General features: G+C 41.5%; 2 protein-coding genes across 2 annotated transcripts in view; one reads left to right on the top strand and one right to left on the bottom strand.

Moving 5' to 3' along the window:
• Positions 1-18,024, top strand: part of ralgps2 (Ral GEF with PH domain and SH3 binding motif 2) — a gene marked incomplete at its 3' end in the record, with an annotated part of 57,306 nt that overhangs the window by 31,307 nt on the left and 7,975 nt on the right. Inside the window, exon 9 of the mRNA XM_079245047.1 lies at positions 90-216. Coding sequence (XP_079101173.1) covers positions 90-216 — 127 coding nt within the window. The remainder of the gene's footprint in view (positions 1-89; positions 217-18,024) is intronic.
• angptl1a (angiopoietin-like 1a) lies at positions 3,070-17,522 on the bottom strand. Its single transcript, XM_079245048.1, has 6 exons — positions 17,250-17,522; positions 8,577-8,828; positions 7,861-8,478; positions 5,584-5,777; positions 4,375-4,645; positions 3,070-4,265 (listed from the first exon to the last, which is right to left on the bottom strand). The coding sequence occupies exons 2-6, from the start codon at positions 8,764-8,766 to the stop codon at positions 4,078-4,080; spliced, it is 1,461 nt and encodes a 486-aa protein (XP_079101174.1). The 5' UTR covers positions 8,767-8,828; positions 17,250-17,522; the 3' UTR covers positions 3,070-4,077.

Here is an 18,024-nt window from a genome sequence, read left to right on the forward strand (position 1 = left end):
TATTTTTGTATTTTTGCTAGCCTTGATGCATTTTAAGCCTATTTCAGTGTCTTCATTTTTCTATTTTACTTTTCCATTTCCCTTCATAGTTGCTAAGTCGAAAGGACAAAGCAACGTTTGATCGGCTCGACTACCTGATGTCCAAAGAAGACAACTATAAACGACTAAGAGACTTCATTAGCAGTCAGAGCATGGTCTCTTGCATACCCTACTTAGGTAAGTGAGACAAATGTATTACACTCAAAGACCACTACACCATCTGATCCTTAAAGGCCGCTTTGAGATGCCTGAAATGTGCCTCTTTAAAATGTATTGGCTGTTACAGGCTTATGATTGATATGATATCAAACCTCTGGGTCCGACAAAACAAACTGCCTCAGCCTGCATGTCTGGTATTATTGCCTCATGGATTATTCAGTACGTCAGTCATATTTTATCTGTTGTTGTTCTTCTATTTCTCTGTCTTTTTTTATTTTTTATAAGCTGCTTGTTTCCAGTGTAGCTTTTGCCTCTTTTTTTTTTTTTTTTACCTCATCAGTCATAGATTTTTATTTAGCTTGGCTTCTACAAACTGAGAATAGGGAACGTTGAACATAAATTTACTGCTTTGTGCACACTCTTCTCAAAGATCCTCTTAGCAGGAACAAACACATGAATCAGTGAGACATGGAAAAGAAAGTCCTTTCCTTAAATATTAAAACTTTTCTGTCTTTGGCTCCACGGTATGACATCACACAGAGATCCCTCTGAAGGAAAACACACGCGTTCATGTGTGTGGTTTTACTGCTGCACTGTTTGTTCTTGGTTTGATTTAAACATTACTGCATTTTTTGCCATTAGTCTACTCTCACAGCTACTGCTGTGTGATTCAAACATAGATATTTAAGAGTGCAAAAACATAAAAAAGAGGGCTGAAGACTCTTAGTTGTAACAGGAACTTCTAACCGTCCATTTTTCTGCATTGTTCCCCGTCATAGAAGGCAAGTAATGACAGGCTGAGGGACAGATGCAAAGCTCGAGCTGTGAAATGGCATAAATTTGCCCGCTTACATGTATGCTCTGCTTGTTAGTACGGAGGAAGAAACTTTCCATTTGGTAATTTTTTTTATGTGACAAGCAGCGATGTGTGACTAGCAGCTCTCGGGGTAGAGTTTCTTTTGTATTATCAATCTACGACTGGGACAGTGTTTCCTTGGAAGATGACGTGTGTGTTGTGTAACCAGCTGGCTGTCTTGGGAGTTGAGAAGAGCCAAGTTGATGCAAAAAAAAGAAAAAAAAGAAGGGAAATCACCACTCTTTTACTCTGAAACATTTCCCTTAATCATAAATTCACCCAAGCTCTGAGTGGTCAAAAACCGCAGCGCTTGTTCCACTCTAAATCTAACCGTTGGGTGGATACGTGCGAGTGTGTATGCAATAGATTAGTTTAGAGAATTGATGAAGCATATGTTTGTCAGTGAGCACTAAACAAACTTGGGCCTAAGCTTATATGAAAGCCAGCCCACATTGGATGTTTTAAATGAACGTGTATGTGTTTTCATGCCCATTTTGTGGCCTCCCAATGAGTTTCTGCATTTTGGATAGATAACATTTCTGATGAAATGGTAATGTGTTTGCACTACAGTGACAGTTTAGGTTTTTCTTTATGTATAATCTCTGACCTGCTGCTGTTCTGCTTGGCAGACACAGCACTCTCTTGTCTGTGCACAGCACACTGCCAGCCTGTTGAGTGCTCAGATAAACTAGTTCTGTAAATCGCATAAAGACAAAGAACCCTTAGAAATGTATAGCTCCACAAACATACATAACCACAGAATGTTTCCTCAGCTCATTATCCTTTCACCTTGTTTACACCGGCTGTGCATTGAACACAGCATAGCAACAGTTGTCTTAGTCCTCCATTGCTGTCAGCTGCTATAGCTGCCGCAGTATCGAAGTGTTTTGACTTTTTTTTTATGAAGAGAAAGTTGTTGGAATCGCATAACATGCACTCATTACAGTTAAATATATAACTTATAAGTTTATTGTGGTTGTAAAAAGGTGAAAAAAGTCAAACGAAAGCATATGTGTTGTTAGACAAAGAAAAAACAGAAAGGAAACATGGCACATCTCTGATGTCGCCTTGTTTATATTTTATAGTCCAAGTATACTTTGAATTTATTTTTAATGACATGTTGTAGTACGTATTGTCTCGTTGGCTTCTGCCAGAGGAGTCAGACTTAGAAGAACGTGTGTAAAGGCTTTTGCTATTTGTACTGAGTAGTGGTAGCTGTGGACATGGATCAGCTAATGTACTGTAATAGAAAACTCCAGGATTAAAGTGTTAAATGTTCCAGATCAAAAATTCTGAGGGGGGGACACTCCTGTGGAACTCATCATTGTCAGATGCAGTTCTAGATGTCCAGCAGCTTTCCTCTCTGTCAGCTTTGTCAGCTTTCCGTAAGCACGAACATGTGAGCTGCATTGTGTTGACTGTAGCTGAGCTGTCCCCATAGTGTCACAGCAACAGACAACTCCTGTCTGTTCTGACTTACAGCCCTCTGGCGAGAGAAGTTGTCCAGAGGGGAACCATCATTTCAAAATATGCTCAGTGGCTTTATGTGAAAGGAATGTTCTCATCCGAGCACCCTTCCAGCTGTCTTTGTTTTTTTTATCATTCTGTCTCTTTTAGTCTAAATTCATCCACAGCACCATCAGTTAATGTCCTCCCACATCGATGTCTGTCTTTGATATAGTTAATTTGTCTTTAATAAGCTGCCGCTTTCTTAATTTTAGGAATTTTTTAAGCCTTCCTTTTGCAGTAATCTTCTTCCTTTCCAACATATAGTTGTGATTTTTTAATACAGTCCCTTACAGTGGTCACTGTTGTGGTCACTTCGGCTCCAACCTCTTTTGATTGAAATAGCAACTTCTATTGCACTTAAATCACACCAAAGACAATACATATGTTTAAATAATTTATTATTACTTTAAAATATTTTTTAAATAAGTGTCCCTCCCACTGAGAGATATATTGCTTTTTGGCTCTTAAACAACACTGAATGCTTTTTGATACCAATCTACTGATGGTGCAAGGAAAACCCAATTCCATATTTTTATGAAGTTTTTATTCTTTTTTTTTTTTTTGTTGGATGGCTAGCAGTGCACATCACATGGTCTACATCCACATGTCAACCAGACAATCTGGAACTACTCTGATGTGTTTGTGTTCTTCTGTTCAAGAGTTGCTAATGCATTTCTACATGGGGTTAAAAAAAGAAAAAAAAATGAAGAATTGTTTAGTTAACAGGAGTGGCTATGAAACGGCCACGACGGAATACATTTACTATAAATACACGATAAATAACAAAGAATGGCAGCATGACAACACTGTGAACATTTGGATTGAGTCGAGTCACAACTCTTAAATTAACTTTTACAAATATAGCTAACAATATTTACAAACCACTGCCAGCTCAGTCATACACACATCAGACAAGCACATGGTGACATGAGTTTACCCCCCCTCTCCCCAGAAGTCCAGAAAATCCCAGATACAAGTTGACAGTAGATTTAGCAAAGTCTGTCCTTTACCAATTGATTTTCAGGTATTCTAAAAGCACAACATGAAATCACATTCATTTTCATGGTATTTATGTTACACATCTCAGTATGTCCTGGACCCCATGCTATGGGAAGCTCTACTTCCAATAAGTCGCCATTAGCTGCTCAAAAGAAATGGCCTTTTCCCTTTATTATACACTGAGTCTGAAGAAGACAGAGTAAAATAAGACACGAGAGTAATACCAAATGGCCTCAGTGGGCCAATAATGTCCAATCTGAGAGGTGGAGGAGAGCAGTTACTTAGAGAAGGTGATGTGATCAGTCTCCATTAAAGCTGCTACGCAGACTGATGAAGTTGTTATTGTCTGGCCATAGACATATGCCCGCTGTCTCCTCTTCAGTGGCTTTTATACAAGGCTCTGAGATAAGGTGACGTGGATTCCAGATTCTTCCTTTATACATCATTTATTTATAGGTAGAAAATGATCAAACAGGAGGTGGGGGTGTGATTAAAGGAAACCACGGTTCAAGGTTTCAGTCAATTGGTCGGATCATGAGGCGAACAGATTTGAGAGAGTAGAAGCCACCGCCGTAATCCGCCCAGAAGATCCCATCTTGGAATTTGCTGCGGTAAACTCCACCGCTATACCACACACCATTCAGATTGGTCTGACCACATGCGTTGTACCACCAGCCACCTTTATGGAAATGGGCGCAATTACCTGTTGTAAAGAAGATGGCGACATCAAATGAGATCAGAACAATACCCTTGCTATACAACAAACATAGCCAGGAAACATTTAAACATATTGAAGTATGACGTTGACCTACCGGAGAATGCGTCCTTGTCCCGATCGAGCGTAGTGAACTGCTTGCCGTTGTGACTGCTAAAAGAATCACCAGCATTGCCCTGGTATGTGCCCAACCTCAGCCGATAGCCCTCGCTTTCTGACTCCAGGTGGAAACTGCTGTACTCGGCGTACACCTTCTTCCCTGTCCAGTCTTCCAACTCTATTATCAGCTTATAGTCGCCCTGTTTTGCCAGGTTGAAGATATTCTCCAACCCTAGCCAGTGTTCACCGTCGATGTTGCCGAAGCCTTTCTGTAGGGGACAAGCAACACAATATCCTCTGTTCAGTCATAGTCGTGTTTCAATGTCGCAGTAGTTTCATTCAGAGCAAGCACACCAGATGCTTTGACTGTTCTGTTTAACAAATGGATATTTTTATAATGTGGCCCGAAAATACAAACCATGTCCAAAACACACAAACAGTAACGCAAAGTTGGCTAAATGAGATTTCATTCCATAGTGCAGAGTTTAAATGAGGCTGATCCTACCTCTCAAATGGCAAGAGATCAAATCTGCTTCCCATTGAGATGATAATGTGTTAAGAACGCTATCCATGGCTTCTCAGTCTACAAATTAGTTAAATGGCAGAGGCAGCTGGGATTTGGTCCAAGCCGGATGGACAGTTGAGGACAGGAAGTGCAGAGCTGCTGAGTCACAATTCTCTGATCTGAACAACATGCATGTATTGATTTTAAAATCTAATCTCATAGCCAAGGGGAAACCCTTTTTTCATTATGAAGAGAAAACTCTGGGACCACTCACACTGATGTCATATTTTGCTCTGTGCTCAAGTTTTCTTCCTTCGCTATTCCTCACCAGTTGTTTAGAGCATGGGTCATGTCTCAACTCCAAGACTGACATGGGAAGAAAAGGAGGAATAGATCATAGCTATGGGGTTGAGAGTGGAGCTATGTTTCCCTCTCAGCCCACCAGGGTTCTCTGATCACATTTATTTGTATGTAGATCCCTGGGTGCAGTTCTTGGCTGCCATTTCAGCGTGAGGAAATCCAACACTAAGCTGTTTATACTATTGGACCACGAACTCACTTAGTGACCCCAAAATGAACTTGTGAGACTGGAGAGAAGAAGAATAGCTGTGAGAAAAGTTCAGTGATTGTTTTTTATTTTATTTTTTTAAGCCATGCATATGCTTGTTTTAACCTAATGTTCTTTTTTAGATATTAGATTACCTTATAAGTCTCCCAGTTGCGAAAGAAGTTAACAGAGCCATCTCTCCGCCTTTGCAACACTGTCCATCCTCCATTGTCAAGGCTATGTTCGCACCAGGCTTGAATCAGTCGATCACTATTGTCAGTCTTAAGCAGATACATCCCGCTGGTGGTGTGGCCCGCCTGCCGCACCTGGTAACAGTCCTTGAAAGGACCTTGGGTTGGAAAGATGGTTAAAAGAAAAAAAGACGGGTGAGAACACAACTAATTGCACATTTGATTATCATTGTTTATCTTGTTATTGTTGTGGTTGGGTTTCCAGAGTCAGAACTTGGTAGACCAGTGGAAAAAAAAGGAAAGACACGGAAACATAATGGTTTTAGGTAGATGTATCACTGTGACAGTCATTGTCCATCTTTGCAACTGAGTTGTATCTGATTTTATTCAGATCACAAAAGAAAATGTCTGTATGAAAAATCATAAAAAGATGTCTAGACACTTTAAACTAGTAAGTAAATATTCCTCTATGTTTATCCTTCAGTTGGAAGATGTACATTGCATCCAGAAGGAGCTGAATGTAAACCCACCATATTTCCTCCCTTTCCCCTTGTGTGAATATTTATTAAACAGACATGAACACAGGCTTTGTGTGGGGGGCCTCACGGGCCGTTTGCTAGATGGTTTTCTTAGCTGAGTGTTGGTGGAGCACATGGGGGCTCAGAGTGACACATATCCAAAACTTCTGAGCACAGGTTTGTATTTTTCAAGTATTTCTTAATCAAAACTCATCAAGTTGTTTGTTTGAGGTTAAAAATAAATCCAACATAACTTGGATCAAGAAGGCTTCAGCTAGACCAAACTGTGGCCGGCCATTGTGTATATACAGTCGTACTGAACCTACACGGAAGAGCCTTTTCAGGCGATTGCGGTGTTTTTCACCGTCTGCAGAGAAGTGTTCTCATGCATTCTCTGTCTAATGGAGGAAAAAGGAAACTGGAATTAAACCTTACTCTATTTTTCTTATTTTTGTCCTTTTGTTGTTGTTTTGCCATCCAAGTAGAGGTTCTGCTGTACCTCACACAACCCCTTCCTCGCTTTGTGCATTCTTCCATCCCCCTTTCTTTCCCTTCCTCCTCGGAGGCTTTTAAAATATGCCACCTTCACTTCTCATTAATGCATCTCAACATCACTGGAAAGTGTTGACAGCTTAGTGTTTGTGTTTTACTCCCAGGTTTCTGAAGAATTAACAGCAAAGCACTTATGAAACAGGGTAGTTTACTTATACTTTAAATTACTGTCTATGTGAGACCATATAATTATCATTATATTTTTTCTTGTGTGTTTTGTCATGTGAGTAAAGTTTGCGACGTCGACGCATCTAATTAATAAAAACAGGTTTAGATTTTTTTCCCGCTAAATCTTGCATACATGTGTTCAACTAGATATTTCTCCATGAATCATTTTATTTCACTGTGCAGAGTTTAGCCAAACACACCTTATTTTATTTCCCCTTTTGTCTGAGGGAGAAGTGAATGATTTCATCCATTTTACCATGGCGTTGTATAACATCTGTCAACATTCCCCGCCATACTCTGGTCGCCAGTCAAAATACAAAAGCCTGAACCAAGTTTTAGGAGCCATTTCCAAGTAGCATTCTAACCTTGCAAATTAGTTTCATATTGGAGATGATGTTTTTCAGATGTCAGAACCAGTCTGTCTCTGGGAAATGAGCAGTAGCTTTGGAGAAGAGCCTTGTCTATCTTAAAAGATTTTTCTTGATTTCATGGTTTTGTGCAGGGGTTTAAGACTCCATTGTATGTGCACTTTGACGATGTCTTTACCTCGTGTGTCTTCCATAGACTAAACGGAGCCTTAAAGTAGGTATTTTCCCCCCGTTATATGAAGTATTTTTCAGTCTTGTTCAAAGAGGCCTAATCCACATCCCACTAATTTAGTACATATGCTCAATACAAAGCAGCCAATACAGCCAGCCAAGTGGGAACACAGGAATGTATGATTTCACTGCCTCTGTAGCATGCCAAAGAAGAGCCAACTGTGCCTCAGCAAAACCCACTGCTGTGAGGAAATGCGTTTTGAATTGCAGTCCTTAGCTAATTGTGCGTAAGTAGTTGTTTGTACGTTTAAATCACACTATTTTAGAAATAACAGAAAATGATTCGGGACATTTAGTCTTTTTTTCTTTCAGCTTCCATCTCCTAAAAATCATTAGGTGTCTAGTTGTTTTACAGTGTTTACTTATCCCGGCTTCCTCCTCGCCATGTTGAAACCAGCACGTACCATCAGAGGTAAGTGTTCCCTGTGGTGGTGGAGGATCAATCCCTAATGGGCTCGCGGTGGATGAATCCATGCGTGATCCTCGGGTGAACGCCCTGTTATTGTATCTCGGGATCTCATTGGTGAAACGGTTGTTAACGGGTATTTTCTGTGGCACCACTTGCACCAGCGGAGGAACAGGGGGCAGCTCGCTGCGTCCCATCGTTCTCAGGCATTGCTCCTCTAGCGCCGAGATGAGAATGGACTGGTTGTTGACCACCCCAGCCATTGTGGCAAAACGGGCCTCCAGCTCCTTGTACCTGGAAGCCAGTCGCATCATCTCTGAGGTCACATTCAGGACACGGTTCTCCAGCTGGACCAGCTCCAACGAATTGTCCCTTTTCCTGATGATCTCATGCAGCAGCTGCATATAGAGCTGGGTCACCCTGGAGTTCATGTTCCTGCTTTCTTTCCGCAGCAGCTTCATCTCATTCACTAAGTTACCGTCCACATCTACCACCAGCTGTAGCGTCTCAATCTCACGCCGCTGTTTGTTAAGCACCTCCCGCACATCTGCAATGTCCATACGGGTCACTCTGTCCTTGTCTGGCTCGGGGCCTGTGGTGCTGGCACAGATTGGACCTGATGACGCATATAAAATATCTAGATTAGCAAGAAGCTCAGACGACTAAATAAAAAGAAAAGATCAAAAGATTTGAGTTGTATTCTATCCATTGTACCTGTAATTCTTTGCTGAGGTACCAGGAAAGTATAGGAACACTTTTTAGCATCGGCATCCGCAGCAGCTCTTTTACTCCTTTGGAGGGAAGAGTCTTTGGTCCTCCGGGCTTCCCTGGAGCTCCTGCAGTAACTTTCCTCCCAAAGGGAGAGGCAGAGCAGGGCACACAGACTCCACATCAGCCCCCTCATTGCTGCTGGCTGGCTGGCTGGTCGGATTGATGGACAGCTACTGGGGCTTCCTCCAAGCCAACCTGAAAGAATAGAAGACTTTAAGGAAACCCTGACTAACAAAAGGAATGGACTCATCTGGGATGTTTGTCGTATGCTTTTCCAGAACAGACTTCCATTAGATTTCAGTGATATGTTTTACACTTCAGACATCCACAGATAATCAAGTAATTGTTGAGAAAAAGGTGTAGTAGCAGTGATGGCATGGTTGTTTTGGAGAATTTTGCAGTAATAAATGAATTTTTCTGTCCAGCCAATAGCATAAGGTCTCCTTCATTTCTGGATGTTCTTCATAAAGTTCCTTACTGATAGATACTCCACTTTTCTGAAGTTCTGTTGGTTTCCCTGAGATAGGAAGGCCTTATTCACTCAGACTTTGTGCTTTACCTTTGCTGGATGCCCTAACATTTAGTTTCTCCTCTGTAGTCCTGGAATGAAATGTCTCTTTCTTTAGGAAACATCTATCATCTTGTCTCGTACAGTATGCAACTTAAGTCTTTTATGACTACAGAAACCTTTCCAGGAAAACTTTTTAGATCTTTTCAGCATGTTTTCTACAGAATATCTAAGTACAGTTTGGCTACAGTGTAGTTCTTGCTCCTCAAATAGCAGTTATTTTTCCAGATTAGTCCATAAATAAAACTTTAAAAGGAAAACTAAACCTTGGACACGCACATGGGGAAAAGTGATGAGAGTTTTTCCAGAATTATTCTTAGTCAGGTATGTCGTAGTCTTGTGTCAATTAGCTAGTACCGGCCATGTTTCCTCACTAGTGGTGGAAACAGCTGACTAGTTATGTAAGCCAAATGAGTGTGTTCATACAGAGTAAGGCCAGTATATTTTATATATAAGTGCTGTTTAAATCCCATTTAATTGTGTTTTGCATCAACTTACTGTAATTAATGCCTGAATGCAATAGAAATGCAAACTATATTGCATAAAAAATTCTCTTTCCTGAAGTTTGGTATAAAGAGAAAAAAAACACATGTGTTTGATTTTTATTGTTACAGTAATGCTTACTTTCACAGTTCTGCCCTCTCCAACCCATACCCCCCATGTAAAACACACTGACCCCAAATTCCAATGCCGCTTCCTGTGAGACAGGTTAAAATACCAACAGGGATGTTGGGTCGGAGCGAGTATTTGTGTTTCACTTGAAAGGTTTTTACAAAAGCACACATGCAGGCAGTCAGAACAGGGGTGGGAGATGAAGGAAAAAAATGTGTGCAAAGCTGCTTTTGGTCTTCTCTCGTGTGAGGGGGGGGACTCCTGGCATTTCTGGACCTCTTTTCCCCACTATTTAGTGTTTTGTTTTTCATCAATACATAAACACACAAAAAAGACTTTCAAACTAACATCATTGCTCTGTGTGTGTGTGTGTGTGTGTGTGTGTGTGTGTGTGTGTGTGTGTGTGTGTGTGTGTGTGTGTGTGTGTGTGTGTGTGTGTGTGTGTGTGTGTGTGTGTGTGTGTGTGTGTGTGTGTGTGTGTGTGTGTGTGTGTGTGTGTGTGTGTGTGTGTGTGTGTGTGAGTGAGTGAGTGAGTGAGTGAGTGAGTGAGTGAGTGAGTGAGTGAGTGAGTGAGTGAGTGAGTGAGTGAGTGAGTGAGTGAGTGAGTGAGTGAGTGAGTGAGAGAGAGAGAGAGAGAGCAAGACCGAGCAGGACCAACTATCCCACCTAATCTACTCAGTCACTCCTCACAGTCAGTTTTCACTCAGTGCCACATCATTAAGTCGTATCTCCACCCTGAGACTTGGGCCTCGTGTGTCTCTCATATGACGCCATTGTGGTTCTACAGGAATTCTGGCAATTATGTCACTTGGAACAATGTTGAGAAGGGACAGTGTTACAGCGAGTACTCCAGTTCGTGTGCATAAAGATTTGTGTATGTGCATGCACTCTTAACGGTACGTGTGAGCATTTGCATCCATCTGTATGATTGAATACTGTGTGTGCATGACTATCCAGGGACGTTATTCATTTTCATGGTCGGGTGTTTTTTCCAGCAGCCAGTGTGTCTGACAGCGTAACCAGGTACTGTATCCTTGCTGACCTCAGTGAGAGCTGCTAACGACTTTAACAGCAGCATCAGTTCTCCACTGTGTCCTCTCTTCTAAACCATGGCGGCTCTGTTCCTGTTGCTATTGGCTCCCAAGTTGTGCCCATATATGCACACGAATGAAACAGTCTTTTAAAGCTAACCCATCAACTGATACTGACATTTCTTTCTTTCATTCTACTGTTTTCATTCTCATCCATTTCCTTTTTCAGTTCCTGCCTTTTGGAATGATTTCCTTCTAGGTGGTTCCTCTGAGCATCAGGGGCCAAGCCTCTTTCATTGAACCACAACATATCAAAGAAATTCCAGGAATCTCAGGCAGGTCACTTTGGGTGTCACAAAGGTGTTTCTTCAGAGCTGGCAGAGTGAAGTTCCTTTTCTTTTTCTGTCTTATGTGCTTCAGAAGATCAAAACTGTAGATTGAAGGGCTTCAGGACTGTGAGGCTGTTTGGTAGAAAACATAAAGCTTTCATCTGTCAAAGAGGACCTTCGTGCCTTTGCTCATATGTTACATTTGTGTTTTGAATTCAAGAGGAAAAAAGCTCATTTAAAATGAAAAAGGTAGTTTTGATTTGCTCATTCAATTATATCAATTATATTGTATCAGCAGTAGCTAGTGCTTCACTAGTGCACCAAAACACACTTATCCGGGCAGATTTATGTCCATTAACTAAACTACAGCTTGCTTTTGGTTACCAATGCTGCATGTCTGGTGGTGGTTCACAGTACATTATGTACTTCAGTGAAAATGTACAGTCTGTATATACCATAGAGAAGCGCTGAACCATGTGCATGTATACTACATGTACTGCACAGAGGAGGAGATGTGGAGCGACAGGCTATGAAGCAGAAATAAAACACAAAGATTCAAAAGGACAACACATACAGTCGTAGATTAAAGATAGAGGAGCCCAGCACTAGTAGAAAATGGGTCATGGCCCTTTTCCCTTCCTGGCCAGGCATCATAAAAATAACTTGAGGCAGATCCTCTCAAAGATAAAGAAAAAAAAACCCCACTTGCTTTCTCCTGTTTGGCCGAAGCTCCTCAGTTTAAAGGGTAAACCACCTTCTCTTTCCTTTCTCTTTCTTTTTCAATCCTTTTATTTTACTGGTGTTCCTTTTCCTCTCTTTAACTGCAGATAAACGAAGGCATATGGAAGTCATATGCTGTAAGCAGAGCACCAAAGAAGAAAAACTGAAACCAATTTTCCCCTCAAATGTTGATATGATTTATCAAATTTCTTGTTGGCGCTGCTTCGCTGACAAACAGCTTATTTATTCCTCTAATGTGCAACCAGTGAAATTATGTCTGGAAAAAAGGATTTGCAGCAGTCAAGTTAGCCTGCCTTGTGTTTTGGCAACACTTCTGAACTTCTTACTCTTCCCAGATATCCTCTTGGGTCCTCACTCCCTAATAATTCTTAATAATGAGGAGGTGTGTTACACAGCCTCTTTGATTGGCCTTATTTCCCTCTCTGTCTTTTACACGCTTCTCTCTGGACGTCTGGTCACTTTATTCTGAGTAATAAGAAAAGTCTTAGAGCAGAGCCTTCTGCATGTGCTCTTTGTTTTCACCACACACTCACAAACTTCCAACTGGGAATCATTTGCAGCTGAATGAGACACAGTCGTCTCTCTGTTTAAACCCATTAAACTGCAACTTTTAATGTTCTGAAATGTGCTTTATGGTTTCTGCCCGTTGTTCCCTTATTAATAATTTCCTGTTTAAGATGTGCAGCTCATCTGGCTCTTAATGAATCCGCTTTTGGCTTATTCAGTGCCTTGCTGACAGACCTTGATGCTCCCATTGTTTTCTCCATTCACCTCCCTATATTATAAAATAGGAAGTCTTTTAGCTTGCTTCATGTGTGGAGACTGCGTGCCAACTTTTGAAAGAGACTGGTTTTCATCTACGTTGGAGGTGTGCGCTGCAGCTGAAGGTGTGCATTAATCCTGATTAGCTTTGTGCCTAAGTGGGAAACCGAAATTATTCTTTTCTGTGTGTTGAAAGAGAGGAAATGACCAGAGAACTCATTAAGCAAAGCAACTGCTTACAGTATTTCTAGACAGGAAAAATTAGCTTTGAATCGTTTAAGTGCCATTATGAATGCTGGTTGCTACCTCCAAAAGACAGCCATATGGAACTGTTATGGCCTCAGGTTACACTGTATGTATTTGCAAAAAGCCTCCTGAAACCTTGATAATTTTTAACCATTAATATACAGATGGTATAAAGTGTTAGCATGGAAATCTGACTCTTTGCAGGTGTCTGGTTAGAGGCAAGGCTGGTCTTAAGTGTGCTCTTTCATGTTATACTTCTACATCCGTTTCTGTAAAGCAGCTAAAAACAAAGTAAATACAGGAATATGGATGAGATATTGAGATCAGCTTTCAAACGGACAAACACATTGAGTTCACCACATTACTTCATTGGAAGAGTCTGTGCAGCTGTTTCAGCTTAAACAAGCAAAAAATGCCAGGGCTACATGTGTAAGTGCACCATAATTAAGGCACATTCAGATGTTTTGTACCAAAGTGGACATGAGAGTGTGAAATAAAGACCGAAGCCTTTTGATTGCCAAAAGTATGTCTGTTTCTCTTTGAGTTTTAGAGGTCATGGCGTCTCCTGAAATAATTTACCAATTCTGATGTGTCAGTCTGTAGTCTGATTGATTGCAGTTCAGCAAGTGGGAACAATTGACTTGGATAAAGTTTATTGGATTTTTTTTTATAGTTAACGCACTTCCCAGCTTTAGAAATCCCCTGCTTCCACTCCCCCATCTGGTAGTCAGACTTTCCCACAACAAGTCCAAAATGCCCCCTAAACACACAACACATCATTACTGGTCAGAAAAAAATGGCAAGAAAGTTAGAAACAAAAAGGGGGATGAGCAAAGAGGAGGAGCGGGAGTGGAAGAAGCAACGATAAACTGCAGCTTTGCTTTACATGGCGACATGGAGCGCAGCCAGGTCTGCTGGAAGTGAACAAGCAGAGGCCCATTTCTTTCCAGCCTGACATCCATGCATGATGTCATCAGTCATTTCTGTCCACAGAGCAGCGTTGGTTACATTACCGCTTACATATGTTCTGTTTTTTTGGTTTTTTTTCTGTGTCTGCTTGTTAAACAGTCAGATACAGAGACTTTTGACAGGATGTAAATGTGACACGGGAGAAAATCGGAAGCAAGGTGGTGCAGGGGAGGATGCAGCATGAGCGAGGAAAACATAAAAGCAGCTGACATTATAAAACAATTAATGAAAACAGAACGAGGCATACACCGAGGAGCAATAACAACAACTAGGAAAAAAGCTGCAAAGGCTTCATAAAAATGTTTGGAAAGAGTCAAAACTTCCAAAGAACAAAAGATGAACTAAACAATGAATGCTACTGTACTATACTATAAAAAGTAAGTAAAACAATTTCCACCTCCTGCTTTCTAGGCACTGAGTTGTCTACCTTTATGATGCCATATTAGTGAGGAGTGAAAACCCCAAAACACCCCTGAGGCCCCACGGGCCCCCATCTGTTTTGCATCTTCTGTAAAGAGACTCTAAACATGTGGGCTGAGTTTGGGGTCAGAGGTCTATATGTGGGATTAGGATGCAGCCCCGCCCTTCCGCTACCTCACCCACCCCGTTGTCCGCTCCACAAACTCTAAAATCAATTGGTCTTTGTGGGAGGTGGGTTTCTCCTCTTCCTGTTTATGCACAGCACACACATTAATGCACATTCTCTGTTTTGAAGTAGGTTTGTTGTATTCAGGTATACAAAGCTAATAATAATAATTCTGTCTCTTTTGTCCTTGTATTAAGATGAAGGATGTTATCCTTCATCACGCCACAACACTGTCTTACCTCACCCGTTGTAAAACAAACCACAACAACACTCCGTATCGGCACACTGTGTCATAATGCCAGGTTTTCTAGATGAAATTCTGGCAATGTACCAGGTTTTTAGCGCGTTGCTACTTGGGAACATGCTATCCAGGGCGACCAGGCAGATGACAGGTGGCTCATTTTCAAACCAAGCTGGTAAAGGCAGACTTGGCTTTGAACAAATGTTTCACGCTGCTGAAAAGAACTGGAGGCGACTCAGGAAAGAGCGGAGAGCCAGGAAGAGGGAACATTAAAAAGTTACAACATTTTCTTTGGCCAAACACAGAATTTTTTTTATTTAAGAGATGGCTCGTAATCTCTCACATGCACTTTTTTTTTTTTTTTTTAAATTTTTTTTTTATTGGTATGCATTTCTCGTCGAGTCACACCTCAACTTAAACTCATGTGTTGGAAGACACATGCTTTCTATTAGCTGAATCAACACGGAAGAGCACATAAATTTGCTCCAACAGCATTACACATTCATGCTCACTGGCTCTGCTTAGCTGCATGCCTCTACTTCTCTTGTCTGCTTACTCCGACCCCCTGGCTGACCTCTTGCTCCCTGTTGTGACCTGTCTGTTCAGCTGTGTCCAAGAGCTCATTAAGAGGATTTTAAATGAGCCTCACTGTATTGCTACAAATTTTCCTTCAACTTCTGCTGCACTCCATTTCAAAGATGCCCACAGCTTTCCACTTGTGTTACAATACATTTAAGAGATCTAGTATGTCCAAGTTGTTTTTCCTTGGCTGGATTTAACTGCATGTGGTCAGCAGTGCAGGAGCAGCAGTTTTGGACAAGTCCATGGCTGCACCGAGCATGTGTTATCTTTGACTGCTTCTGCGTGTAGCTGCTTTTTCTCCTGTAAGATCCCCAGAGAGGGTCGGCTGCACAGTGAGATACGATAGTATTCATGCCTATCGTCCTGAAAACCGCGGCCGGTTGGTGCCAACTGGGTGAGCCATCAATCCCCTGCTGTTTGTGACAGGAAGGTTAGGGGGGATGCAGCGGGCTGCTGGGTCTGACTGCCTCATTGTGCGCTGCCTGATTTCTTTTTATTGGTTCATCTAAGAGGTTTTTTAAAACTTTACGTGGAAAAAACATTAAACGGAGGTTAGAGGTTAATAGAAGGCTTAGTTTATATATGGATTGGTAGTAATGGTCCATAGTAATGACCCCTTTCCCCTCATTGGGATTTGAGGTTCAGGTAGACCTGATGGCTAAGCGCCGCGCTTCAGCACGGAATGTTCTGGACGTGTTTCAGACAGCTGCTGCAGCCTCCTCCATTTCTTTCCTGCATTTTCTCCTCTGTTTCAGCAATGAGCTATTGAAGATATTGATATTCTGATTTATTGCTCTAAGGAAAAATCAAATCAACAATTTTCTTAGCATTTTAGTTCAGTTTTTTTCTGAGCATGTCTCTCACGGTCATTTACATCATTCACAGATGTGGCTTGCTAGCAAATGTGATCTTTTCCACACATCCCTCTGACACACCAGGACGTAAGTGAAAACATTTGAAGACAGTTGTGAGTTGTTGTTATGGAAGCACACCAGACTGATGTTATTAGAGTTCAAAGCCTCTGCTGTCATGGCAAGCTTGTGACTCAAGCATCTCCACAGGGCATGATTGATATAGGACTCATTTTTTTCCCTCCTAATTCTCACCAGTAAAGGGAACTTCTGCACTCTAGTCAAAAATGCTCACTTTTAATGTTTCAACAAGCAGCATAGTTTATTTTTTGTGCCTCAGAGTGTGTGACTATGTGTAAAGAAACATGTCACTACTTTATTATGTACGGTTTTATTAATCTAACCCTTTACCAGGTGAGCTCAGCTCCTTCCCAACACCCTGGTTCGACACCAGGCTCTGATACTAGGAACCAGAAGCAGAGAAAAATAAACAAGCCTGGCTCCAGAGCTCAAATCTCTCCATCTGATCAGATCAGTCTCCCTCAAGTGTGTTGCTGGAATGTCCCACTTTTCTTTCTCTGTTTTTTTTTTTCCTTTTCTCTCTAGCTTTCTGTTTCTCTTTAGAAAAAAATGTGATATTAATTTTGTTTTTATATTTGGAATGTGTCGCTTTCTCACATCCAAAAGATTGGACTTAATTCAAGCAGAAAGTCTGAAGTTTTTAAGTTGTTTTATATAAGAGATGTCAGTTTTAATCCTTCACTCTGGAAATACCTAAATCACTGGTTTCTGGTAAATAAACTTTTGCTTTTCTCCAGAACAACGGGCATCCTTTATTGATCATGCATACACTACTATTTGTAAACATGATCTGTCTCTTAGCATGCTGTGCACAGAATATTGCAGTCAGACTCGAGAGGAAAGCCAAAGAAGCGTTGCTAAATGTTTCTGTCTGCAGCCACAACCTGCAGTCACAAAGCGTCCCAACCTCTCAGCCAGAGCTCCCACAGCTGCTCTTGCACACAAATGCCATCTTGCCAACACATCCACACATTCCCAAAAACTAGATTAAAAACAGATTGAGCTGTCAACTTTTACCTTTTTTTTTTTTGTTACCAGTAGTAAGCAGTGACGTTTTCCTGCAGTTATAGTTTCACGTGTGTATTGTATTGTGTCTTCACCGAGCTGCAGCGCTCAGGACTCATCTCTCTGTCTCTTTTTAGTCCAAATCCTCTGAAGTTGCTCCCTTTTCACCAACTCCTTTTGTCCCGTGTGTAGCTGCAAATCACAAGGCTTGAGTCAAGGCCCCAACTTCCCAAAGATGGGCTTGTTGTTGTATTAGCTGTCCTGGGGCATGGTTCAAAAGCCGGCCTCTTCAGCAGACTGAGCTCCAACCACTGATGCCTAGAGTTTTTCACAAAGGTTGGGGGGAAACTAGAAGAGGGAGGGGAAGGAGGAGGAAGACGGGGGAGGAGAAGGGGGGATGTCAGTGTTGAAGATTTCCTTTCTTTTTCTTCCTTACTTTATTTTTTTGCCGCTGCCCAGCCTTTCTCTGATGTCACTCGGATGGAAAAAAAATACATAAAAAGAAAGAAACCGAACCGCCTCATTTAACCTCCCATTGTCAACAACAGGCGTCTGTCATTGAGGAAGTGGTTAAGGTGAAAGGAGACGAGACCTGTTTAAATCCTGACATGTTCAGAGTGTATGCACAAGCTGCTCTGACACAGTTTGTCCTATATTATATCTCTCAGTGTCCTTTTTGTCATGTGAAGAAGTGATTGTAATGCTGCTGGGGTCTCGGGACGCCTTCCTGTCGAGAACAGCTGGACACAGAAGCAGACAGAAAACAGTGATTTGTGTTGCCATCAGG

Source organism: Telmatherina bonti (genome assembly GCF_933228915.1).
Source record: "Telmatherina bonti genome assembly, chromosome: 8".
NCBI lineage: Eukaryota > Metazoa > Chordata > Actinopteri > Atheriniformes > Telmatherinidae > Telmatherina > Telmatherina bonti.

Excerpts from the sequence above, each read along its gene's own strand:
- angptl1a (XM_079245048.1), bottom strand. The coding sequence starts at position 8,766 with ATGAGGGGGCTGATGTGGAGTCTGTGTGCCCTGCTCTGCCTCTCCCTT. Across the intron at positions 5,778-7,860 it reads GGGAACACTTACCTCTGATG|GTCCTTTCAAGGACTGTTAC; the intron begins GTACGTGCTGGT and ends TTCCAACCCAAG. Across the intron at positions 4,646-5,583 it reads GCAACTGGGAGACTTATAAG|AAAGGCTTCGGCAACATCGA; the intron begins GTAATCTAATAT and ends TGTCCCCTACAG.